The 27,930-nt window shown below is 39.1% G+C and overlaps 1 protein-coding gene across 2 annotated transcripts; it reads left to right on the forward strand.

Annotated features, from left to right (window-relative positions):
* Positions 1-1,849: 1,849 nt before the first annotated feature.
* Positions 1,850-26,022, forward strand: LOC149098072 (uncharacterized). 2 transcript variants are annotated; one of them, XM_089278134.1, is made up of 3 exons: positions 1,850-2,661; positions 11,787-12,102; positions 24,917-26,022. In XM_089278134.1, exons 2-3 carry the CDS (start codon positions 11,809-11,811, stop codon positions 25,541-25,543), a joined length of 921 nt encoding a protein of 306 aa, XP_089134260.1. In that variant the 5' UTR covers positions 1,850-2,661; positions 11,787-11,808; the 3' UTR covers positions 25,544-26,022. The 2 variants fall into 2 exon arrangements, with proteins under 2 accessions (XP_089134260.1, XP_089134259.1); XM_089278133.1 differs by lacking the exon at positions 1,850-2,661 and adding an exon at positions 8,163-8,320.
* Positions 26,023-27,930: the final 1,908 nt, after the last annotated feature.

Below are 27,930 nucleotides of genomic sequence, written 5' to 3' on the forward strand. Positions count from 1 at the left end.
AATGTACCTACTATCCTGGCCACAAGTTGCTGGGGCACCTCCCCTTTTGCGCGCTAAAACCCACGATTTCAACTACGTCCTAGAAGCTTTAGGAAAAAAAGAATAGAGGCAAGTATAATTGACCCCCTCCCCCTACCAATGTTGAAAGAAAATGAAGCTATTCTGCTTGAAGACTATATCGGATGTGGTTGAAAAGGAAAAAGTGGTTAGACAGTTGTGTTGGAACCGAACGTGATTGCTGAAAAATTGTTATTATTGGAATAAGACGTGAATATCTATCTTATCGTCACTTTAGTTGGAGAATACTGCTCTAGGAGGCGAACAATTCTTGAAACGGCTATTCTGAAGCTATTGTCAAGGTTTTTTTTTTCCAAGATTTTTATCAACATTGACGGGGGGAAGGGTGGCAGGGGGGCTTACGCGGTCTTGGTCTTGAGAGGCTACCTGTGAAGTCATCTGCCGTGAACTGTTCCAACACTTGTGACCAGGATTGTAGCCTCCGCGCGTTCAGCAACAGACAATTTTTTTGCAACGATAGAGAAAATCAAGATTTTGGAAAATAACGCCATTATCCAAGATAGAGCAATGGGGACTCTCAACGTGTAAGATATGTTGCGACCGTACCTCGATCAGTCAAGCTCAGTGAGAAGCTGCTTCATTTCTTAAACCGACGCACATAACACATAGGAAAAAAATGGCCGCAAGCTTTGGCGAAAAGCGCTCTCTAGCCGTCGCGCACGCGGCCACTACTGTTGTGGTGGAAAGGATTAACTACGATTCTTCGTCGCCAATGCAAATGTTGTAAGTTTTTTAACAACAAGTGAAACAAGTAATGACACTTCGCAGAGAATGTGCCATTTTCGGTTAAATGAAAGTTTGTTTGATATTTGGTATTGCTGACTGGCTTTGCTTAAGGTGATTCCACGTGAAAAGAAGGAGTATTAAAAAATTCTTCAACTTCATCCAGTTAGTAATCATGTTATATATATATTAGAAAAATGCAATAAAAAATAGGGTTCACCGTGCTCGCTTTTGCACAACATGGATGGCCTTTAAAGCACCTTTGCAACCGACGAGGTTGTCATTACTTAACCATAATTATTAATTAACAAAAAGGGGCACTAAAAATTCTAAGAAAAGCACTTATTGGATTAATTTATTAGAGAAGTTAAACAAAATAGACCCTGAACCTACATTTTTAACCATGTTTGTTAAACAGGAGTTACGGTGTTCTTAGACGTGTTCATTTACAGCATTAAAATCAAAATATTTTTAAGCAGAATTTTCAACTTTTCTTCAAATCGAGATATATTGTAGATAACCTCGATAATTTAAATTTACGCATTAAAAAGTGGGGGTCACCGTGCTCGTTTAAAAGAAAACGAGCATTTATTTCGCTGTCGAGCTTAGCTTGAGGAAATTCTCTTACGTTGTGTACGCGCACGCGCTAATGTGCGCTTAAAACGTGCTCAGTTTCTCAGTGTCCTGTATTTCAGTGGACCTTTCTCAAATAAGCCTCTTAACTGTCGTGACGTTATGCTAACTGCAGTGATCTCCTGGCGATAAATGAAATACCGTAAAATGTCGATGATAAGACCTTCCAACCCACCCATAAAAACCATCAATCTCTTTCTTTATCCTTGCAGCTGTCCACCTTTATTTCCCTGAACTTGATCGGTTCTGATCAGTTTCTTTCAATACAATTAATCTCCAATCAGGCAATAGCCGAGGACAACTAGATCAGAAAAAAGTCATTGCTCAATTTCCTTGTATAGGGAACATAATTACGTGTGCATGAAAGGCAACACCATTTGTCAAATTTTCCATGCTAACGACAACTTGAGCGGAGATTGGGCGAGGAAATTTTACAGAGGAAAAAACGCGATTTCTTTCCCATGTTTTTTTTTTTTCGTTTTTTATTCAACTTCTAAAAGGAGCAAAGCGCCACGTATTTTCTCCGTTTTACGCCTCTGGGGAATACTCCCCCATATTGGCTATATAGATATGTGCGGCCCCAAAGGATATGGTTTTTAGCCATTTTGGTCATAAATAAGGGTCTGGTTTTTGTGCCATGGTCTTGAATTGAGTATGTTTTTTAGAAGAAGCCTATTTTTTTTTATCATTCTCGATAAGATCATCAACAAAAGCCCTTCACAATGCCTTTAACATCGGTCTGAACTAGGTAACTAATTCTAAGGCAGGTCTGAAACAGAGTATTGAATCAAGGGTTAAGTTTTAAATGGGGTAAGGGTTTTGAGAAGCGGGCCGCACACCCCAATCCGATTTCTCTGGGAGTTCCCCGCGGTTTATACCTCCGCTTACTTTAGATAAAACTGAAACTTCTTCATTATTAAAGAAAAAAGCCAGCTGAGAATTCGCTACTCACAATAAAATATTTTGTGTTTAAGCCAGTATTCAATGTTAACATTTAAAATTACAAGCCGTGCAAGGTAAAGACAAAAAGTGGAACACGGTAGTTTATTGTGACTTTTAAATGTCAAGTCATGCAAATTGGTTGGTTACACGGCATGTTTAGGGATCTATTTTTAGTAAGCTAATTCTACCATTACTGCGCTGGTGGCTACGGCGGCTAACAAACTGAACCAAGCTAAGAAAGGCCTACTATCAACATATTGCGACACCGTTCAATAAGTGACTGAGGTATAGTAGCTATGGATTTCCACTACATCCTAAATACACTTAGCCTGCGAAAACAGCCGTGTTTTTTATTCGAATACTGTTTTTAATTTCCGGCCCAGGCTGAATATTCTTATTCTTCTGACGATTTTAGGCTGAAATTATCCTTATGAATATTCTTAGATTATAGTCACATTGGAGCCAGACTGCAGGCCATAGAGCCTGATATCATAGTAGAGGGGATTATGATGATATGCAACACGTAACGTCTTGTCGAGATCGTTTTAGCATCGAACATACGTCTAGTGCTCTTTTAGTTGTGTTTTGGCTAGTTTTGCTGTTTAGAGTTAGAAAAAATTTTGTACCGTTTAGTTAAAAATATTTAATTTTATTGTATTCTACAAATTTTCAACACACCAAATTACATTCTTTTTAAAATCTCAGCCTTTAGGTTTGTTCTAAAGACTTCGCAAATTTCAGCCTCGTTATTCTTATAAAATGAATTGTTTTAAAAAAAATTAAAACGAGTGCAGCTGCTTTAATTTGACTTCAATTAATTTCGGTCAAAATTCAGATAAAATGACAGACAATTTCATGCAGGGAGCTTTGTTTTTGATAAGTTGAACAAAGGAGATCAAATAAACTCTTCGTCTTCGGAGATCGTAGCTTGATTAGAAATATACCACAAACAGCGGTGATAAAATTTTTAAAAACATGCATTTTATGAATTTGACGTTTCGTATGCTAGTCAATACACATTTTCAAAAGTATAACCGTTAAAATTTTTTGAAAAGCAATTTATACGGTATCAATGGGGGTCTGGAACCTAAACAGACAGAGAACATCTGCACTAGAGATTTAAGACGCTTCAAACGGAAACTGTCTGTAAATCGACACTATGGAAAAGCTTTCTTAATTAAGGTCATTCCTCAGGATTGCATTGCGCATCTCTACTGCGTATGATCTTTGCACGTACAAAACATAAACAAAATGGTGGCTTTTTCTAGACGGCTTGGCGAGAGGCAAATCATCGTTTTTTCCTCGAAAACGAGTACTGGGACCTAACGATATTTTTATTTAGTTTGAATGCAGAGATCACCTTTCTACTCAGTGAATATGGACCAAATTCTATTGCAGGGTAAAACAATTATCACGGAAAATGAGAGCATAGCTAGCACTCGTAAAAGATAACATGTGGTCCCAGAACACTACGTGCTTGGAATATATTGTATCCCTGTCGACTAAATATGAGTGCCTTTATAGTGAAACGTACATCAAATTGCTCCTTAACATTGATGCAATACATCCATTGTTGTATTTCTCGCTTAACTTTTTCCCTATTTTTCTGCTCTCTTAGAGCGTAAGGTAAATGATTCAAATATAAACGTTTCTCAAAGCAGATAATTTCTGGAATTAAATTATGGGGTTTATTGAAGGTCTTCGTGCTCCTAAACGAATACGGGGACTCCCCCCCCCCCCTTTTTTTTAATTTCAAATTTTAAGTTCTTTTGATATAAGAAGCCAACAGGTAAAGTTTGAAAGAAAATCTATTCTGAGTTCTATTTCGATGCTGATTACCTTAAGTAAAAGCTTTTCATTGCTGACGTTGCATGGTATTCAATGGATTATGCTGGCCGCAACTCCTGAATAAACAAGGTCTCCTTAACCTTACAATATGGTAGTCAGTCTTGCCGGTCGCCAAATTGTCAAAATGGTCCCATTTGATGTTGTGACCAGTTGTTTCAACGTGATTAGCAATAGCAGAAGAGTGATCATGTTTCAAAAGGGCCTTGAAATGTTCCGTTTTCCGGTGGTGAAGTCTTCGCTTCGTTTTCCCAATGTAAAAATCATTGCAGTTTTGTATTCATCATCATCATCATCATCATCATCATCATCATCATCATCATTTCTCTTCGCGCCAGTAGGCGCATAAGGCCGTCACGCTTTCCGACCAACACTCCCTGTTCCGTGCCACCGCTTTGGCTACTTCCCAGCTCTTCCACCCCGCCTTGTTTAGTTTTGTATTCGCATGGTGTAAATGAATCCCATTTGGTGTAGAGTCTAGTAAACGCTGCCCAAACAACACTTTCATCACGTCTCTTTACCGGAAGAAGACATTTACAGGACTCTATACCAATGGGATTCATTTATACAACGCAAATACAAAATCAACCTTATCCGCACGCTAACCTATCGATGCTTCCGTATTTGCTCTTCCGCTTCATTGTTACAATCCGTTGTCGAGGATCTCAAAAGGCTTTTGGTGCAAAATGGCTACCCTCAGGGCATCATCACTTTTCAGTATCAATGATGTCCTGAACAAGAACAAGAAGAAGCCAAATGAACCCGTAGCAACAGTCCCAAAAAAAGATGTTATTATTTTATTACCTTATATAGGTCTCCATAGCTATAGCAATCATATTACTAAGCGTCTAAAATCTTGTGTTAATCGTTTTTACTCTTCAGTGTTAATGTGAGAGTTATTTTCAAAACACCCGGTGCATCAAATCCTTCTTCCCTTACAAGGACCGTCTCAACCGATCACAATTGTCCAAAGTCATTTATAAAGCTAGTTGCTGGGGCTGTAAAGATTTTTACATTGGGAAAACGAAGCGAAGACTTCACGACAGGAAAACAAAACATTTTAAGGCCTTTTTGAAACATGACACGAGGCACGAGCAAAGCCTTCAGCGAATATGCCGGCTCTAAGCCAGTCAAACTGAAGCAATTTTACCCGTCATACTACAAGAATCAGATGTCAATGCGATAGATAAAAGCAAACCTCATATGTTGACATTTTGCCGCCAAAATTATCACTAATCTACCCATTCGTCTATTGTGTTAGGCTGAATTTTGATATATCGAAATTGGTCTATTCACTACTGGGCTGTACAGCAAAGGCAAAAGAATACCATCGTCAGAGAGGACGACGCATGCTGATCAGCATGAGGGAGTAGTGAACGGTATACATAATGTAAAGTAAAATGTCCTGCTCTGTCGGTAGGGTTGGTCAGCTGGCGTTGATGTGCGCTCTATAGTTCAGTGACTGGCCAAAAGTTGCTGGGGCACCTCCCCTTTTGCGCGCTAAAACCCACGATTTCAACTACATCCTAGAAGCTTTAGGAAAAAAAGAATAGAGGCAAGTATAATTGACCCCCTCCCCCTACCAATGTTGAAAGAAAATGAAGCTATTCTGCTTGAAGACTATATCGGATGTGGTTGAAAAGGAAAAAGTGGTTAGACAGTTGTGTTGGAACCGAACGTGATTGTTAAAAAATTGTTATTATTGGAATAAGACGTGAATATCTATCTTATCGTCACTTTAGTTGGAGAATACTGCTCTAGGAGGCGAACAATTCTTGAAACGGCTATTCTGAAGCTATTGTCAAGGTTTTTTTTTTCCAAGATTTTTATCAACATTGACGGGGGGAAGGGTGGCAGGGGGGCTTACGCGGTCTTGGTCTTGAGAGGCTACCTGTGAAGTCATCTGCCGTGAACTGTTCCAACACTTGTGACCAGGATTGTAGCCTCCGCGCGTTCAGCAACAGACAATTTTTTTGCAACGATAGAGAAAATCAAGATTTTGGAAAATAACGCCATTATCCAAGATAGAGCAATGGGGACTCTCAACGTGTAAGATATGTTGCGACCGTACCTCGATCAGTCAAGCTCAGTGAGAAGCTGCTTCATTTCTTAAACCGACGCACATAACACATAGGAAAAAAATGGCCGCAAGCTTTGGCGAAAAGCGCTCTCTAGCCGTCGCGCACGCGGCCACTACTGTTGTGGTGGAAAGGATTAACTACGATTCTTCGTCGCCAATGCAAATGTTGTAAGTTTTTTAACAACAAGTGAAACAAGTAATGACACTTCGCAGAGAATGTGCCATTTTCGGTTAAATGAAAGTTTGTTTGATATTTGGTATTGCTGACTGGCTTTGCTTAAGGTGATTCCACGTGAAAAGAAGGAGTATTAAAAAATTCTTCAACTTCATCCAGTTAGTAATCATGTTATATATATTAGAAAAATGCAATAAAAAATAGGGTTCACCGTGCTCGCTTTTGCACAACATGGATGGCCTTTATAGCACCTTTGCAACCGACCAGGTTGTCATTACTTAACCATAGTTAGTTAGCAAAAAGGGGCACTAAAAATTCTAAGAAAAGCACTTATTGGATTAATTTATTAGAGAAGTTAAACAAAATAGACCCTGAACCTACATTTTTAACCATGTTTGTTAAACAGGAGTTACGGTGTTCTTAGACGTGTTCATTTACAGCATTAAAATCAAAATATTTTTAAGCAGAATTTTCAACTTTTCTTCAAATCGAGATATATTGTAGATAACCTCGATAATTTAAATTTACGCATTAAAAAGTGGGGGTCACCGTGCTCGTTTAAAAGAAAACGAGCATTTATTTCGCTGTCGAGCTTAGCTTGAGGAAATTCTCTTACGTTGTGTACGCGCACGCGCTAATGTGCGCTTAAAACGTGCTCAGTTTCTCAGTGTCCTGTATTTCAGTGGACCTTTCTCAAATAAGCCTCTTAACTGTCGTAACGTTATGTTAACTGCAGTGATCTCCTGGCGATAAATGAAATACCGTAAAATGTCGATGATAAGACGTTCCAACCCACTCATAAAAACCATCAATCTCTTTCTTTATCCTTGCAGCTGTCCACCTTTATTTCCCTGAACTTGATCGGTTCTGATCAGTTTCTTTCAATACAATTAATCTCCAATCAGGCAATAGCCGAGGACAACTAGATAAGAAAAAAGTCATTGCTCAATTTCCTTGTATAGGGACCATAATTACGTGTACATGAAAGCCAACACCATTTGTCAAATTTTCCATGCTAACGACAACTTGAGCGGAGATTGGGCGAGGAAATTTTACAGAAGAAAAAAAGCGATTTCTTTGCCATGTTTTTTTTACGTTTTTTATTCAACTTCTAAAAGGAACAAAGCGCCACGTATTTTCCCTGTTTTACACCTCTGGGGAATACTCCCCCATATTAGCTATATAGATATGTGCGGCCCCAAAGGATATGGTTTTTAGCCATTTTGGTCATAAATAAGGGTCTGGTTTTTGTGCCATGGTCTTGAATTGAGTATGTTTTTTAGAAGAAGCCTATTTTTTTTTATCATTCTCGATAAGATCATCAACAAAAGCCCTTCACAATGCCTTTAACATCGGTCTGAACTAGGTAACTAATTCTAAGGCAGGTCTGAAACAGAGTATTGAATCAAGGATTAACTCTTAAATGGGGTAAGGGTTTTGAGAAGCGGGCCGCACACCCCAATCCGATTTCTCTGGGAGTTCCCCGCGGTTTATACCTCCGCTTAGTTTAGATAAAACTGAAACTTCTTCATTATTAAAGAAAAGCCAGCTGAGAATTCGTTACTCACAATAAAATATTTTGTGTTTAAGCCAGTATTCAATGTTAACATTTAAAATTACAAACCATGCAAGATAAAGACGAAAAGTGGAACACAGTAGTTTATTGTGACTTTTAAATGTCAAAATCATGCAAATTGGTTGGTTACACGGCATGTTTAGGGATCTATTTTTAGTACGCTAATTCTACCATTACTGTGCCGGTGGCTACGACGGCTAACAAACTGAACCAAGCTAAGAAAGGCTTAATATCAACATACTGCGACACCGTTCAATAAGTGACTGAGGTATAGTAGCTATGGATTTCCACTACATCCTAAATACACTTAGCCTGCGAAAACAGCCGTGTTTTTTATTCGAATACTGTTTTTAATTTCCGGCCCAGGCTGAATATTCTTATTCTTCTGACGATTTTAGGCTGAAATTATCCTTATGAATATTCTTAGATTATAGTCACATTGGAGCCAGACTGCAGGCCATAGAGCCTGATATCATAGTAGAGGGGACTATGCTGATATGCAACACGTAACGTCTTGTCGAGATCGTTTTAGCATCGAACATACGTCTAGTGCTCTTTTAGTTGTGTTTTGGCTAGTTTTGCTGTTTAGAATTAGAAAGAATTTTGTACCGTTTAGTTAAAAATATATAATTTTATTGTATTTTACAAATTTTCAACACACCAAACTACATTCTTTTCAAAATCTCAGCCTTTGGGTTTGTTCTAAAGATTTCGCAAATTTCAGCCTCGTAATTCTTATAAAATTAATTGTTTTAAAAAAAAAATTAAAAAGAGTGCAGCTGCTTTAATTTGACTTCAATTAATTTCGGTCAAAATTCAGATAAAATGACAGACAATTTCATGCAGGGAGCTTTGTTTTTGATAAGTTGAACAAAGGAGATCAAATAAACTCTTCGTCTTCGGAGATCGTAGCTTGATTAGAAATATACCACGAACAGCGGTGATAAAATTTTAAAAACATGCATTTTATGAATTTGACGTTTCGTATGCTAGTTAATACACATTTTCAAAAGTATAACCGTTAAAATTTTGTGGAAAGCAATGTATACCGTATCAATGGGGGTCTGGAACCTAGACAGACAGAGAACATCTGCACTAGAGATTTCAGACGCTTCAAACGGAAACTGTCTGTAAATCGACACTATGGAAAAGCTTTCTTAATTAAGGTCATTCCTCAGGATTGCATTGCGCATCTCTACTGCGTATGATCTTTGCACGTACAAAACATAAACAAAATGGTGGCTTTTTCTAGACGGCTTGGCGAGAGGCAAATCATCGTTTTTTCCTCGGAAACGAGTACTGGGACCTAACGATATTTTTATTTAGTTTGAATGCAGAGATCACCTTTCTACTCAGTGAATATGGACCAAATTCTATTGCAGGGTAAAACAATTATCACGGAAAATGAGAGCATAGCTAGCACTCGTAAAAGATAACATGTGGTCCCAGAGCACTGCGTGCTTGGAATATATTGTATCCCTGTCGACTAAATATGAGTGCCTTTATAGTGAAACGTACATCAAATTGCTCCTTAACATTGATGCAATACATCCATTGTTGTATTTCTCGCTTAACTTTTTCCCTATTTTTCTGCTCTCTTAAAGCGTAAGGTAAATGATTCAAATATAAACGTTTCTCAAAGCAGATAATTTCTGGAATTAAATTATGGGGTTTATTGAAGGTCTTCGTGCTCCTAAACGAATACGGGGACCCCCCTCTTTTTTATTTCAAATTTTAAGTTCTTTTGATATAAGAAGCCAACAGGTAAAGTTTGAAAGAAAATCTATTTTGAGTTCTATTTCGATGGAATTACATTAAGTAAAAGCTTTTCACTGCTGACGTTGCATGGTATTCAATGGATTATGCTGGCCGCAACTCCTGAATAAACAAGGTCTCCTTAACCTTACAATATGGTAGTCAGTCTTGCCGGTCGCCAAATTGTCAAAATGGTCCCATTTGATGTTGTGACCAGTTGTTTCAACGTGATCAGCAATAGCAGAAGAGTGATCATGTTTCAAAAGGGCCTTGAAATGTTCCGTTTTCCGGTGGTGAAGTCTTCGCTTCGTTTTCCCAATGTAAAAATCATTGCAGTTTTGTATTCATCATCATCATCATCATCATCATCATCATCATCATCATCATCATTTCTCTTCGCGCCAGTAGGCGCATAAGGCCGTCACGCTTTCCGACCAACACTCCCTGTTCCGTGCCACCGCTTTGGCTACTTCCCAGCTCTTCCACCCCGCCTTGTTTAGTTTTGTATTCGCATGGTGTAAATGAATCCCATTTGGTGTAGAGTCTAGTAAACGCTGCCCAAACAACACTTTCATCACGTCTCTTTACCGGAAGAAGACATTTACAGGACTCTATACCAATGGGATTCATTTACACCGCGCAAATACAAAATCAACCTTATCCGCACGCTAACCTATCGATGCTTCCGTATTTGCTCTTCCACTTCATTGTTACAATCCGCTGTCGAGGATCTCAAAAGGCTTTTGGTGCAAAATGGCTACCCTCAGGGCATCTCACTTTTAATATCAATGATGTACTGAACAAGAACAAGAACAAGCCAAATGAACCCGTAGCAACAGTCCCCAAAAAAGATTTTGTTATTTTATTACCTTATGTAGGTCTCCATAGCAATCATATTACTAAGCGTCTAAAATCTTGTGTTAATCGTTTCTACTGTTCAGTGTTAATGTCAGAGTTATTTTTCAAAACACCCGGCGCATCAAATCCTTCTTCCCATACAAGGACCGTCTCAACCGATCACAATTGTCCAAAGTCATTTATAAAGCTAGTTGCTGGGGCTGTACAGATTTTTACATTGGGTAAACGAAGCGAAGACTTCACGACCGGAAAACGGAACATTTTAAGGCTTTTTTAAAACTTGACACGAGGCGGCTCTAAGCCAATCAAACTGAGGCAATTTTACCCGTAATATTGCGTGAATCAGATGTCAATGCGATATGTAAAAGCCAACCCCATATGTTGACATTTTGCCACCAAAATTATCACTAATCTACCCAATAAAAATTGCCCCTATCAGATATGTGTATTTAACTGGAGTTAAGAACAATTTGGTCAGTCTTGGTTGTCAATTTTGCGTGAATCAGATGTCAATGCGATAGGTAAAAGCCAGTCCCATATGTTGACATTTTGCCGCCAAAATTATCACTAATCTGCCCCCAAAAAATGGCCCCTATCAGATATGTGTATTTGACTGGAGTTAAGAACATTTTGATCAGTCTTACTTGTCATTTTTGCGTGAGTTTTAATGATTTTAACTGAAGTGAAATTTTAAGAGAGCGAATGTGCCACTGCGGAAAAAGTTGAACCACCTCTAACTTGTAAGAGGGATTTGTTAGACCCGGGTGGGAGAAGGAAAGACGGTCTAGGATAATTGTATGCACATGCTCATTGTGAATGTTGTTTGTTTGCGAAGGGGGGAATTTAAAAAAGGAGAAGCCGGAGATGAACAACTGGGGCAAGGAAGAGACCTAGACAAAATGCTGGGTTCAGGATTTGGACCGACCAGGCCGCATTTGGATGGGCTTGTCGGGGGGGGGGGGGGGGATGGTGGGGAAGCGGTGGTTGGAGCTCTGACCACTGCTCCACCTCTTGTAAGAACGGAAGCTTATCGGGGATTTCGAAACGACGACCTTCCACAAAATGGACAGAATATAAGATGTATTTCTCAGCATTGAATATGTTTCCCTGTTTTTTGCCAGGTGTTTTGGAGACAAAGCTAAAATGGTAGGCTTGATGTTCTTGCTTGTCATGTTTGTAACACCAAGTGTCCCTCAACAATGCAGCAAACCTATACGTTCCGTAAAAGGAAAGTACTTGTCTGGCCACGTGATGTTAAACGGAAGCGCAGATGGTTTTAGCGACTGCTTGGTCAACTGTTCGCTTAACCCACGATGTAAAAGCGTCAACTTCCGGTTTAAGGAACTGCTCTGTGAACTGAACGAGGCCGATAGATTCACGCAGCCATGGGATTATGGGTCGAAAGATGGGCATGCGTACAGCGACTACCCTTTTAAGGTTATATCACTACGGTTATATTAGGTTGTACCAGGTTATATCAGGGCCGTTGCCAGAAACAAATTATAACTGAGGCAACTTCCATGAAAAAATTATGACTGGGCAATGTCCATGGTTAAATTCCCTTCCTAGGTATTTAGAGTGTATATGATGACTATAAACAAAAACAGGAAAAAATGACTGAGGCAAATGCCTCAGTTTGCCTGTTACTGTCTACGGCTCTGATGACTATCTTATACTTCATTAGCTCACTCCACTAGCTTAGGTTCTCGTAATAGAAATCTAATACTGTTATTTCAGCCGGGTATAGTCTATCAATAAAGGAGGGAACATAACGATTTATGGTAGAATATAACTGTAACCAGTTTAACACGTTCAATTTTGTGCGGTTTTACACCCGTTGAAAGGAGAACGACAGCAATTCCGTTGCGCGTTTCGGAGAGATATTTACGTTTATCCATCATGTGGGAGAAATGAGAAATTATGACTATGACTTAATTAAAATTAATTTTCTTTAATTATTTATGCATTTATGTACGTTTTTATTTGTTTATTTATTTATTTATTTATTTATTTATTTAGTTAGTTATGTAATTGCATCTATCTCCTGTTGGAAATCTCTCTATCGTCTAAACGAGGAGGTGCAGAGAATCTGTTTATGAGGTTTTCATTTCTTGTACTTGTCTTGCACGTTCTGTGTCTAACTTCTACTGCTTCTTCTAAATTACTTGACCAACAAATGCACACGCACTTAAATAGCCTATCGGTAGCCATGTGTAGGCCACACGAGACGAATTGACCATGGAGGATTAAACATCCTTTTTAAAATACTAACCCAGGCGACTCTCAGAAGTATACTACAAAGTTCTTGAAACAACCAATAGAAACTTAAGTTTAGAGAACAAGAAACCTGAACAGGATCTTTGTGGGAGATTCAGAGCAAGGCCAGGAGACAAAGCCAAACATGACCATTGATGAGGTATTGTCCGGAGCTTAAGTGTTCTCGATAAAACAAGATAGACAACTTGAAGTCACAAGACTCACTGTGTGGGAGGTCGGGCCCTCGAATCAGAGACTAACGCCGGTGGTAACTACAAAATAATAAATAATCGGTGATCAAGAACCAAAATTGTATAAAGATTATTGAGCTTCATAATATATCTATATTTATGTATTTATTTAATCTTTATTTATCAAGTTTCAATGTAGTTTTAGCCCATTTTATATTATTGTACCTTTTTAGTTAATAACACTTTAATTTTGTATGATCGTATATTCATGTAACCTGTGCAATATTGTCAGAGATCGTACGATCGAAAACCTCAACGGCTCTGGATACGACCAGAACAAATGCCTGGTGGGACAACATGATAGATCCGACTATCCTTTCGTTGTAATCGCCTACGAATCCGAATACTCTAAAACTAATGAATCCGGAAACATTTTCGAATTCGGAAAAAAAAACTCTCCTCTGGTGTGAACGTAGCCTTACTGTGTGGAATATTTTTTACATTACAAACCAGAAAATGGTGACAAGTAAAGGATTCTTTTTTCTTCCTTGATGTGAAGATAGTCATCAAGTCGTTGGCCTTGAATACTTCGCTCTGTCATTTTTCTTTCTTTGCTGCAATGGTGGTGGACAATATAAAGGATTTTACACGGGTTCTTTATATTAAACTGTACATACCTTTTAAAGTAATATATCAGCCTCTGTTCTATCCCCATAATGTTCGGCCGGAAGTCAATGCTATCCAACAGATGTGAGGGAAGTGGCACGAAAAGCCTGAACAAAAATGCATCGTGGGAACCCATGTAGTGTGATGTCGGTCCACAGAAGTCTCCCGTGTTGCAGAGACGCACGTTTTTGGAAGTTTCATGCCTGGTCAATGCGTACATTCTTTTCCTGTTCAAAATGCTTACGTTTAGTTGCTCAAACCCTTTATCCACATAACAGTCTGCGTTCATTATCATTACATTTCTACGTAGCAAGTTGTCCGAAGCGTACTGGAAGGCGTCTTTGCAGCGCATGCGCCGACCAAGAAAATGAAAATTTAATTTTCTGTCCTCGCGCAAATCCTTGATGTCGTCAGGATCCGTGTCACTTTCACAGAAGATATGGATTTTTTCAACCTGGAAAAAATCAAGGAAATTTACCCTCCATAAGCCACGTGCAGATGGATTCCATATAAGCCTACATAACTCATTTACACGTAGACTCCCCGGACAAGAGGTCGCATTCTTATTCTAGGTTTTCGACGGGAACTAGCTTGCAACTGGGGATAATGCGGAGTAGTCTTTGCAAATGCAAATTACATAAAGAAGGATTCCACCAAAAGAACGAGCAACGATGCAAGTGGACGAAAACCTCGTACTGAGATTTCTGAACAACACCAAATGTCGAGACAAAGTTTGAAGTTCATGTGAAACACTTTACCTGTGTTTGCACAATTTCTCGGAACTTTGCAATTTATTTTCTCGAGTTCTCATGGGAAATTGTTTTTGGTGCTATTTCAGGCAACTATATATTATAGCGGAGCTCCGGCGGCTCGAAGATTCGCTAAGCGGAGCCCCAGAAAGAAAAGGAAACCCGTGAATTGATTTTCTCAGGGTTATCATGGCTAGCGGTATTGCTCGTGGGCGCGTAGGCACGACGACGGCGACGGAGTCGCGCAAGATGGCGGCCATACTCCAGCTAATAGGCTGACAGAGACATGCAGCGTTGGTTTACAGCGTCCTCCTTTGAAATTGGACATCCCTGTTGTGGTTAAATGACACCTGTCAAATCAAGGTATCCGCTGACCAGTATCACGTAAAAATATGGTGGGCTCAAGTTTAGAGCTCATCGAGGACGCGTGTTTTTGAAGTTGACCGCTGACCGAGTGCTGATTTTTGATTGGATCGTAGGCTATTCGGAAGCCAGTAACTCTAACCCAGGGTTAAAGGTTAACCAAAGTATAATTGCTTAATATACAAATGCTTTTCACTTCTTCTGTTTGAGCTCGAGTGTATTTTGAGATTATTCAAACTCAGAACAGAATGCCAAGCAATATACAGAAAACTTCACCGCAAATTTACAAACTCAATTCAAAATTCTCGCTTATCCTAAAAAATGTAAAAAGAACTGTAATATACGTAACATTATTCTGATGCCAGATTTTTGTCCACAAGGCTGCAGCTGTTTGAGAGAAGTCCAAAAAACAGAATACATTGACCCATGGCGAGTTTAAACCTTGAATTCTCTCACTCGATTCAGCATCGAACATGCTGACACCTGGCTGACACCATTATTTAGACAAAGACAGTGCTCTGTGTGAGCTGTTACGAGAAAGGAAAAACAAGTCAAGATGAATTCGAAAACTGGAGAGTCCACAAAGTTCTTAGACAGCTTTGGGATGTTGTTGGCGATCAAAACTACGTTTAGAAACTGAGGGACTTGTGACTGTCTATTTCTTAAGTTAAAATGTCAAATAGTTGAAGATCGACATAAACTTACGTGTGGACTAATCAGGTTTCTTCTGAGGCAATAGATGTACTCCTTTTGTCTCGAGACATATTCGCCATTTTCTGGTTCGTTTATGATATTCAACACTGGAATCTGCCTCCGAGATCCGGCCGGAAGCTTTTCGGAAATATTTTGTGTGGTAGTTCTGTTTGATAAAGAATGACTGTCTAACCTCTCTGAGATGGAGCATCAAATAAGAAAAAAAAAATTAAAAAAAAAAGTATTATTACAATTGGCGTTGAGAGACAGTTTTACTTAAAATTATAAGACCCCGTACATTAAATCACGAATAAATACTTGAACAAAACATGAAAAATCCTAAAACCTCTAATTAAATGCAGAAAAGGTTGTGTTACGACCGCTCTAAGGATGGTGAACATAACTGACAGAAAGGGATACCGTTATCAAGGCCCTTCCCTCTCCAATGAGTTCCTCCCGCATTCTTGAGAACTTTGCCTTTTTTAAACACGTACTCCACCCTGTTAAGCCTCCATCCCATATTCAAGGCAACAATAAAGCCAACTCAAAATATTAGAAAGAATGATTTTGAGGTATGAATACGTTGTTTGAGCTGTCTTCTCACAACATTTCCGTTGTTTTATTGGAGCTAGCTAGCGTGGCGGCATGGTTAGGGTGTCAGAGGCCTCACTACAAGATATGTTTTCTCTAGTCCCGAGTACTACTACATATCATAATTGGTCAAAATTTCAACTGTCATCTAAGAAATAAATTTTTCAGGTCTGTAAAATTCACTGATAAATGAAATATTTCATTGATGAGCTTAGAAATCGCCGAAAATCTCAGTGATATCTGAGATTCCAGGACCTCTATCGAGATAATCTTCTAGCCAGTCAATTAAAATTCCATAAAACGTGAGATATACTTTTCCTCTTACCGTCAAGTTTTCTGTTTGGCATCAACGCAAATCCAGCCAAAAGAAGGAGAATTGCTGCCGCGATCGTTAGAGGCTAGGCCGACTTCGGAATGACCCGCACTAAAGAGAATATAGAAAACGACATGAGATTTCAAATAAATAAGCACCTTAACTTAAGGCGAAAGAACTTTCTGTTTTTACGGCAAACTCAGAGGTCACTGCCCAAATTTATAATTTTACTGGGGAACGAAAAGAAGCAAGAGGACTGGGGGGAGTAGTAGACGAGGAGTAGCTAATTAGTCAACTCAGTTTAGTGGTTCGCTTGCACCAGACACTCTCCGACGGCCGAGATTTGCATTTTAAGTTTTTCATTTCCTTTGTATAAATACGCCAGACGATACGTCAGATATGCTTAAAGTTATGCCTAAAATAGGACGGTTGAGTAAAGCCCTGGTCAATGCAAACGGCGCACGATAGTCAATGATAGTTGATTCTCTCCTAACTATCATAAACTATCACCAAATATAATTCACATGGTCAAAGGGCCAAAGAAGTTCGTGATAGTTGATGATAGCTCACGTTTTTGAGTCCATTGCGTTAGGCATTAGCCTACTTGTCAAAGTATCGGAGATGTTATTTTTGGGGCTTCAGTGGCGAAGACTTGATCAAATTCTTCGGTTTTAACGGTAAAAACATTCCTACGCCCACAACAATCATTCGATCGGCTCGAAAACGCTAGTAAACCTAGAAAAGGGGTTTCTCCATCTACAGTATAGGTATCCAATCCAAATGTGAAATCACAACAGAAATATAAAGAAAAATGTAAGTTTTACGGCTTTGGTTTCTTTGTAAATTTGCCCAGATTACCTAGGATGCAACTAAGAGCGTGAACCCGTCTATCCGAATGAAATTTCAACCGCTCTTAGATTGACTTAGGCCCGGTTCAGACGCCGTACTTCACTTGAGCCGAATCGAATTCAATGAATTAAGTTCATGTGAAGTACGGCGTCTGAATCAATTCGAAACGGCTGATTGAATTCGGATCGGCTCAGCCGTTCTTCAGGCCTGGCTCAGCCGGGAATAACGGCTGTGGACAGGCTTTGATTGAGACGCCGATCTTCACATGAGCCGAACCAAATGCATAAATTAATTTAACGTATTTTTAATGTATTTTGAAGACCTGAGTATGCGCAAAAGTATAAATTGTGTGAAGCGCATCAAAATGCTGGGTTTTGCCCGTCAGAGGAGAAGCCGATATATGCAGTTTGTCGTTTCCTTTTTTCGTGTACAGACTAGCTGCTACCCTGGTAAACAGCATCAAAATTAAATGTGCATTCATCATAGTTTTCTTGCTTGTGCTTGAATTACGTGTGAACATTGCATTTGTGAATTAACTTGAATATTGCAGTTGGGCTTTTTGCCCAAATTGTGTATTTCATGCAATACAAAAAGGTTGAAAGTTGAAATTGTATGTTGAAATAAAGTTAATGTGAAGTACGACATCTGAACCAATTTATCAGTTGTCTTCTTACAGTTACATGTAAATAGATTGACGCAGTTTGCCTCATTCTGCTCGTTTTTGTCGACTTTTCTTACATTTTTCACAGGACGGCTTTGGACCATGCTTGGTTGTAGTTCACTATGTTTATGGGAGTTCAGCACGTATCTGCGCTGATGCACTGTTATGCCCTGTTGAATTTAGTTCGGCTGGAATTGAGATCGGCGTCTGAATCAATTTAGCCGGTCTAAATTGATTTGGGTCGGTCTAAATTCGAATTCGATGATTCGGCTCATGTGAAGTACGGGGTCTGAACCGGGCCTTAGACTTGAACTAAACAGAAAAACATGGAACTCGAACCTTCAGCGGTAAAAACACATTTCTTGGGTAGAGTTAGATTACAGCTTTCAAGACGACTTTAGCTTTCCACTGCTGCTTTTTCTCTCAAAAGAAAGTTCCACCGCTCAAACAAATTCACTAAACCCGGCTCAACCGATCCTCCAGAAACCTTAAGTTCGTAGCCTAAATTACAGCACTTTGATCTGTGACTAACACCGAAAATGATCTGAACAAAGGCAAAAGAAACAATCTTACCTTCTTTGGCAATTAAGAGCATTTTTTGAGAAAGAATTCTGTAAAGACCTAAACTTTTCCTCTTGATGTTTTTCTCAACTTGTGTCGCACACAGCCTAAGAATATTAATTTTTTCATGTCTTTTCTTAGCAAAATACAATCGCCAGGTGATTTGACCAAACTCAACAAACATTCAAATAGCAGTTTGCAGCTAGGGATATTAAAAAATGCAGCAATATTAAATCTTGCCCCAGCTGAAACCTGATTTTTCAATTATCAGTCTATACTCGGCCCGTCCACTTCCTTTTTTATTTACTTATTTATTTATTTTTTATTTAATGTTATTGCCTTACAGAACACAGAATAAATGATTACAGTACTAGATACTAGATACTACTTGGGAATAACTACTTACAGAGCTGACATTAACTATTGTACTAGACGAAACTTATTATTCTTACAATACTATACTTACAATGTTCACACGAATAGTGTTTACAGCACCTTTTAATCCACAAAAATAAATCTAACACATTACAATAAAAAGAAAAAAAAACAATGAAGATGGTACAAAAGGGAAGAAAACGAAACAAGTGTTTCAAGTGTATTGTTAGGTTGATTACGTATAGCATTACTAGTATGTGAGAGCGAAGATAAAGAGCAGATTGCTGTGAAAAGCTCGTAGGTGACAGCGTATGTACGAGATGGTTGGCAAAGTTGATAGCTGCAAACGCTTCAGAGGAAGTGATGCTATCTATCAGTAGGTATATATTCTGCAAGAGGTTCCCATTTTTCCATATCGCCGCTTTTTGTCTCTAACTCGAGCCTTGATTTCAGAAAGCGTAAATAATGGTCAAAGTTAGGGGACATTTCTTTAGATTTGGCTAGCCAGATATGACGTCGAGCTAAAAGAAGGCAATAGTAAATTTGAAGTGCAAATTTTGATGTTTCCGGTTTCAGACCAAAAGCTGTAATGTTTAATAGGGTGGAGGTTTTGGGCATTAGTTTTATACTTTGCAGCCATTCTGATACTCTTTTCCAAAAGTTAGATGTCTCGTGACATGTCCAGAAGAGATGCATTAATGACTCTGGGCCTTCTTGACAGAAGGTGCAATTATCATTTGCCTTAAGCCCAATTTTATATAGAAAGTCATTAGTTGCTAGACGTCTGTGTAAAAATTTAAACTGGAATTCGATCAGTTTGGTACTCCTGGTGCATCGTGATGTCAAAAGGTATGCTGAGCTCCAGTCGAGATTTTCATTTCTTGAGTAGCTACAATCTAGAAGCTATTTCATTTGGCTGTTTTTTGGAACTTCGCCTTTGATTCTTGTCAGAATTTTGTATACGAGTGAGCTTACTTTTTTAGTCTCTAAAAGCTTGGTGCAAAAAGGCTTGTACTCCTGACTATTATCATGATCATCCACTTCTTTACGGAGGGTCTTTACAGCCGATATTATCCCGTAATATTTAAGAGGAGAGACACTTAAGCTGTATTTTAATTGAAAATCATTCAAAGAGAGAAAGTTGCTGCTCCCTGGTTTTTGTAAATGTTTCACTTTTGTAATTCCTTGTGCACACCAGTCCTTAAAGAATATTGGTTTGTTTGCTATTCTAATTAGAGAGTTGTGCCATAGGCTTTGTTCTTGAAACTGCACCTGGGATTTTATTTGTTGTTCGAAGTTGACCTCTGCCCAGACCTCCAAAATTTCTTTGAGAAATGCATCCGTAGCTTTAATAGACGTTGTGGTGTCTTTAACATTGAGATTGCCAGCAAAAATATTTTCACGACCATAGTGTTTTAGAGACAAATCTAAAAAAATTTTCCATTTTGCGTTATTGGTGGTATCTGGGTATTTCTTGATCCATGTTGTTTTTAGAGCTTTGTTAAAAGAAATAAGATCAATCATCTTTAGGCCTCCATCATAATAATCATTTATCATAATTTTGCGTTTGATTTTGTCTCCCTTTCCGTTCCAAAGAAACTGATAAAACAGCTTGTTGATCTGATTTAAAGCATTGTAATTCGATGGCAAAGGAGATAGTAAATAAACTAACTGCGACGCGGCTAACGATTTCAAAACAGTAATTCTTCCCATCAAGGTCAGTCTACGGTACTTCCAACAGCTAAGGATTTTCCTTATCTTTTCCACCTTTTCATCATAGTTTAGCAGAGCAGCTATTTCAGGCTCGACTGATAGCCACAGTCCTAATGTTTTAACTTTGGATTCCGGCCACTTTAATTCCTTTCCTGGCAGAGAAAGTTTGTCGTTTCCAATACTAGAACCGATCCAAAGGGCTTCCGTTTTCTTCTCATTGAGTTTCAGACTGGAGGCTTTACTAAATTCATCTAACATGCTAAGGGCAGAGAGAAGAGCTTGTTCTGACCCGTCTAAAATCAGTGTAGTATCGTCGGCATATTGGCTAATTTTACTGAATTTCATTGTTGTTAACACATATACCTTTTATGTTCACATTGTTTCTGATTGCTTTGGCCAATACTTCCGCTGAAAGGATAAATAAATAAGGAGATAGGGGACAACCTTGTCTAACACCTCTTTGGATCTGAAAGAAATTACTGGACTGTCCACTTCCTTATGTGTAGTTACTAAATGAGAACGTCGATCGAACGTTAGATTAAGTTTAAGCATTTTTAAAAACTGTGGTTAATGGGCTTTCTGCTCTACTTATCAACGAAATTAACGCCTTGAGGCCGCAATCTTGCCATCTCCAGACAGTTATTATGCAGTAGGCTGGGGTTAATGTCTTATGATGTATTATTATGTTGCTTTTCACGACGTTGACTGCCTGTCTAGTGGACCAAAACAGTTTTCAACTAGGTCCATCTGGCTCTTTTAACAGTTATCTCGCCGAAACTGAGGAGCGCTATTATATAAAGTTTTATGATTCGTACCTCATTAGTTTCGAGAACAGATGGCCTCAGCGAGACAAGTTTCTTTTGATCGCAAGTATTGAAACAGGACAATGTTCTACGATCGCAAATATAGAAGCCAGCGCAAGTGGCATCCCCCCCAACGACAAAAAAAAAGAAAGAATAAAAGAAGGAGAAGTAACCATTCTTGCTTAATTTGCGCCCGAGATCATTCTTGTCTCATGTGAAGAACGCTTTTAGATAGGTTTGTGACTAACGTATATGTCAGTCAGCAAATTTTTTGATTAACACATGTTGGCTTGATGCAACCACTGCCAAAATGTAGAACTTGCGAAATTTTTGTCAATATTTTTCTCGCCCAAAATTAGAAAATATTCGAATTCACTCCAGTGCTAGGGTACGAGACAAAAACAGAAACCACATCCGGGACTCGAGTGGCGTACTTTCCATATCCTCACTAGTGAAGATATCGATGATTTCACTGATATCAAGTTTGTCTCTTAAATTGTTCTTAAATTCGTTGGTGTATAATCGAAACATCTTCGGGTCTTACTCGAAAGTCTTCGGTAATCTTCGGAAATCTTCGGAAAATCTTCGGCAACGTTCCTGTGGCCTTCGGACAAGGTTTGAAGAATTTTCGGAAAACTTCGGAAAGTGGTCGGAAATCGTCCAAAAATTGTCAAAATGCCGTCATCAGTATGTCTATGTAATAAAAAGAACACTCTACCTTAGTTCGAAGAATATCTTCTCACCACTGTGTACTATCCTCTATATATAAAGCCAGAGAGATAGACAGTTGTCAAACTATTTACACTCTTAGACAAAATCAGTTTTTAAACCAGGTAAATCTGACTCTTTTTAGTGTATTTTCCAGTAAAACCCTCGTGTCTAGATAATAAGTCAAATTATTAGTCAATCGAGATTAAGTACGAACATGACAGCAGGCTTTTAGTTACAGTACGCTATGGATTGTGCTTTGATTGACTAGAGTGGACGGGAGGCTTGCCCGTAGAAGTAAATCTGCGTTTTCAATGTTTTACAGAAACGACGACGGCGACGCCGAAAAATAAGGCAAGTAAACAATGAATTCATATTTTACCAGGGAAATTCGCAATTGTTTAGATCTATTCAGAACCCCAATGGCTCTAAAAACGTGCTCAGGCTAAAAATACATTAATGACAGCGTTCAATTCCAAATAGTTATACGAAAACTTAGCCGTCGTTGTTCGCGTCCCTCAGACTACACCGAGAATTTGGTTATTTCACGTTGTTAGTTTTCAGAAGACAGCTAATTAAATGTAGAAAGATTTATAACGCACGCTGTGTACAGGTCTTAAACCTTTTGTTGGGAGACGTTTTCGGTGCCGTTGCCGTCCTGGTCTGCTTAAGCTCTCTAATAAGCGTTGTTAAAAGTCGACTCTGACTGCCCATCAACCCAAAATGCTCGACACAATTTATGGTGTACACATTAGGTGCGTTTTCACAACGACTGTTTTACACCCGTTGAATTTAGGAGAACGACAGAAATACTGTTGAGGGTCGTGGAGTGAAATTTAAGTTCATCATATCCATCATGCGAGAGAAATGATCGAAAACAAACCGGCACAAACGTTTAAACGATTTAACATGCTAAAAACACCCACAAGAAAAATAAATGGCTTGTTCTGAAAACTCCCATACTACAAAACTACGAAGTTTTTTTTTGCCGTTTACACACAACTGGACGAATCGGAATAAAAACTCCCTGGTTTGGTCATGTTTCCGGGTATTTTAAATCCGGACTTTAAAGTGGAAACTTTGAATTTGAAAACTTTGGAATCCGGAGAGTTTTGTTTTGTAAACGATTTTCTCTTGAATCCGGATATTTTCCTCGATCCTGCATGCGAACTTTTGAGTTTGCGATAGAACCAAAATGGCGTATCGAGTAATGTAGTCAGGCCATGTAGTCACAATCATAAGGGAGTTTAAGAAAACCACGACGGCAACGGCAACGGGAACGTCGCTAAACAAAAGGTTTAATGAGCAGAACAGTGGCTGTACGCGTACATAATAATTCTTGGTACGTATACATTTCTTTGCCGTCCTCTGCAAAACCACAACGTGAAATGACCAAAATCTGCGTTGTATGCAGAACGTGAACCACAAAGGATGATTTTTAAAATTTCTATTTGGAATTTTAAGCGAGATACTATAAATCGTTTTCACGTGACGTCATCAAATTCCAAAATCCAAAACTAAAGAGCCACAAAAGTTTTTATCCTCGTCAGGCATAAGTTGATCTAAATTTATATTCGTTTACAACTTTTCAACTCAATAGCTTGCTTGGTTTGGAAACCAGCCCAGTTTGAAGTTCAGAGTTATGGCGGTGCGTGACATACTGCTCTGATTGCGTTTGTGGAAGAAAATTTACACTTATCTAGTGATTTTTAGCCGTTTTAAGAGTTAAAGTGTTAGGAAAAGGGCTTGTGTAAATGTTTGTTGATTTAGTTCAGGTAATCATTTGCCTAGATAGCCAAAGTAATTTTCAGATGTTTGTACTGTTTTCCGGCCGCCATGTTGGTGGAGCACAAAGCTCCACCAACATGGCGGCTCCATACTGGGCTCTGTGAATTTGCGCAAACCATTTCGACGAATATCTGAAGTTTGGCAAAACGCAGAGACCCAAAACTTGGAGAAGTGTCTTCTTTAAATATCTGTTGTAACATTAAAATTTCTTGACTTTATCCACTTACTAGTTTTCGATTAATTAAATGACTTTAGATTATTGGGAGATTCGTAGGTAAAATATTGTGACGAATGAATGCGTGACATTATTTGTTGTTGCGAAATCACCACGCTGTTGTAATAGAATCTCCGAGAGAGGTCTGCGTCGGAGAATTGAGAAGAGAATTAAAAAAACACGTGTTTATTTACGTGAAGGATCTGTCCTTTATTTCGGCCCGTTACAATATAACTGTAAGCAAGTTTCACCCATGCAGAGTACATTATTACTTTGTGTTATTCTACGCTTTCAATTCCTGCACTGGGCACCGTACGTGTCCAAGACACTGGACAAAAAAAACAAAAAATAAATAACAGACGAATTGTCTAGCTAGTTCTTCTCACAATGGCCTCCATTTGGCGCGAAGATATGCTCGGATATTTGTCCTTGTACACTGTACGTTCCTCAAAGCTCACAGTTTCCCCGAGCTACACTCTCGGAAAACTTTTGGCTTCTCGGAAAAGTTAATTTCTGCGGACAAATATCCGAGTATATTTTCGCGCTAAATGGAGGCTATTTTTATATAATGACTGGAATGTTCAAGGATTTACACTGTTTATGATATTTGAAAATTATTTCAAATTGCAGTTCATCCGAAGGCCCCTGCAATTTTGAGAGAATTTTCAAATATCACTCGTAGTGTAAATCCTTATTTGCACTCGCATTCATACGATTACCTATACTAATGCTGACATTCTCTGTCTATTCAAAACAGGAGACGTTTAAAGAGTTTTACATGACGCCATTATGGCTCGAGACACATGCGTCTTACATCGATAACTTTAGTGTTATAGCCGCTGACCAAATAACGTTCCACGCAGGATCAACAGACCAGGCTCTCCTTTTAAGAATTCCCTTAGTGGAAGCTGGTCTCTTGGAAGATGGAACTCCCCTGAACGTTGAAATAACAGCAGCTAATGACGTCAGTATCGGCCAAAGTAGTGACAGCGATCCTCGTTATGGTGTGTCGGACGGAACCAATTTCATCGGATTTGAAACAGTAGACCAACGTAATTATGGCGGCAGACACTTTTTTTATCCCTGTCATGGACTGCAAGCCACGTCCGGGAAGGCTTTGACTGGCAAAAAGTTTTTTGACAAGACATCCCCTACTCAAGTCGCGAAATTCTACCCCGATCAATTTGTCTTCACCTTTAAACTGGACAAGTCTTGGGGCTCGTGTTTCACAGTGCATGGTGGAGGCTTCATCAAGACGGTAAACTATACGAAACAACTTTTTCTCAGCCAAGGTCTTTTTCTGGAGGTTTATAAACAGCACAAAACAGAGAAAGTTGGTATCAAGTATGTCGAGGTCACCGTAAGGAAAACTGGTAACTACTAAGCCATGTTGTTAAGAGTCATTTTTGTGTATTGAGATTGTGTCAGCGGTTTTTTTCTCTGATTATGAGCTGTGATACTTATTTAAGATAAAGATGTAAGGTCTGCAAGTGAATATAAATAATCATCTCAGTTAAGTATACAACTTAAACAGCTGCGAAAATAAAACCTGAAAAAAATAGTTTTTGGTCTGAACGGTATTTGAACCATCAAAGCACCGGGAGCTAGTTACCTTGGGAGCTCGTATAATATACCCGTAGATAGTCATGGGTTCGAATCCCTTCCAGGCCTAAATCTTTTCAGGCCTAATTTTCACAGCTGCTTTAGTTGTAGGCATAACAACGATCGTCATTCATGTTCGGGGGCCGCGTCTTAACGACGCTAGGTCCGTAAGCTGAAACTGCTCTAAACATTTGATGTCATATAATATTACGAATTTTGATGAAACTTTAACTGGTCGCAAATAAAGTAAAAACCTCAATACCTGTTTCATACGGTTTGGAGCACCACGGGCGAATTATTAGGGACTTTAAGATACGCTACGGCGAGGGGAGTGTCTAATCAGAGCGGGTCGTGGGTCGCGGGTCGCGGGTAATTTGGTGCGGGTCGTGGGTGAATTGGAGAGACAGTGTCTCATGCAGTAGTGAGATGTCCTGAGTTAAGTACATCAGTCTTTCATGTCCAAGCAAATGGTAGTTAATCTTATCTTTTATAACTCGGTCCTCCTCCTCCTCCTGGCCTTCCTACGCTTTTATCATATTGAAAACCTAGAAATTATAGTTTTGAGTAAGCCGACATCGCTTTGCTGCATGTTTCAACTCGTATTTCAAAATGTGAAAATAAGCCGTATCCGTCAACCGGATTTTCTCGATATTTCTTGTGTAATGAAAACTATAACAAAATTTTCATACGTGACTGGTTATTAGTAGCCCCATTTGAGCACCAATAGGTCGGTTTACTGCCGGGTCATGCTTGTAACTCACCCTCTGGTGTAAAAACGGTTAAACTTAAGTGTTCCCTAGCGTATGTAGGCGTAATTTCTTTCCAAAACCCTTTACGCTCTCTCACAAACCAAAAACCATTGCTACGAAGGTTAAGCGTTCCCAGGATGTCCCATCGGCTGACCTATTCATCAGACTAAAAGAAGTGGTAATAAATCAAAGTATTTTTGAAATACTAAACTACCCAATGATGTACAAAATAATTAGAAATCTAGCACTAATTGCCTTGGTTTAGAACACCTTCTTTTCAGTTTTAAAACAGTCACCGACGCACCGTGTTTAATGTCACCGTTGAATGAAAATTAAGGCTCCTTTGAAGAAAGCTTCTTTGAACACAAGCTAACTTAACGAAATGGAACTGTTCTGAATTCGTAAGCGGGCTTGGTGTTTGCCCGATTAACAAAACAGAACAAATAATGCCAACTTGGCAAATTCCAACCAAGATTTGAGTTAACAAGTTCGAGTTAAGAGGCTGCTCTATTGGTAAGCCATCCTCTTTTAACTAATTTATCGTGGATTCAGTTACTGACAATTTTTAAACCACAATACTACCGGGGAGGGGGGGGGGGGGGGGTGGGGGCTGTGTAAATTAGTCCAAGAAGGTATGCTGTTGACACAAGTCACGCTCGGGCAAAAATAAAACATATTTTCTGTTACAAAGTATTGACCGTATGGGCGTAGGACCCTTTAACACTAATTGACTCTCCCTCATTTTGTAAATTTCTACAGCCTCGACATCTTGGCACAGTTCCTCTTTTCTTTTCCTTTTATCCCCAAAGTCCAAATTTGTGCATACTGGTTTCTGGTGTCTTCTCTCAAGAGATATTCTACTATTGTTTTCCTGGATCTGGGCGGGGTTGTATTTTTATAAAGGAGATGCTCCGGGATAACCGTTGGTGTATTACCCAACGGTAACAAAACTTCAATGTTGGTTAAGGAGAGCTGCTGTGGAAGATGACTGTTCTCCGGCACTCCATTTTTTTAAAGTAGCTTCAAAGGGCAAAGCAGTAGAAGGAGACAATTAAAACTAAATCAAGTTCTTCGCAGTCGTCTCTCGAAAGGACTTTTATTGTAGTTAATTCTAAGAGTCAAATTTCCAGTTACAAAGTTCAATTTGGAAATAATCCCTCTTGCAAATGCGAGGATTTTTCAAAAAAATTCGGGCAAAGAACTATGTAAACACATCATATGGACAATGCATAATATTTGAACGTGCACGAGCACGAGAAATCCGTGCTGTGCTGTGCATGTTTCATGATTTTGGTTCATTAGGTTGTACAATGCAATGAGAAAAACACGCTCTCCAGTGTCTAATGTAGCCTGCCAGCAGGCTCACCTTTGAGTCACGCGCGCGCGAGCGGCGACTGAAGAGCAGTGTCTCGTCTCACGC

Source organism: Orbicella faveolata, unplaced genomic scaffold (assembly GCF_042242905.1).
Source record: "Orbicella faveolata isolate gen_17 unplaced genomic scaffold, um_ofav_v1 contig_46, whole genome shotgun sequence".
In the NCBI taxonomy this organism is placed as follows: Eukaryota; Metazoa; Cnidaria; class Anthozoa; order Scleractinia; family Merulinidae; genus Orbicella; species Orbicella faveolata.

What these genes read in the sequence shown, in the direction of transcription:
- LOC149098072 (XM_089278134.1), top strand. Translation starts at nt 11,809, where the DNA reads ATGGTAGGCTTGATGTTCTTGCTTGTCATGTTTGTAACACCAAGTGTC. An exon ending in ACAGCGACTACCCTTTTAAG is followed by an intron (nt 12,103 to 24,916) that starts GTTATATCACTA and finishes TATTCAAAACAG; the next exon opens with GAGACGTTTAAAGAGTTTTA.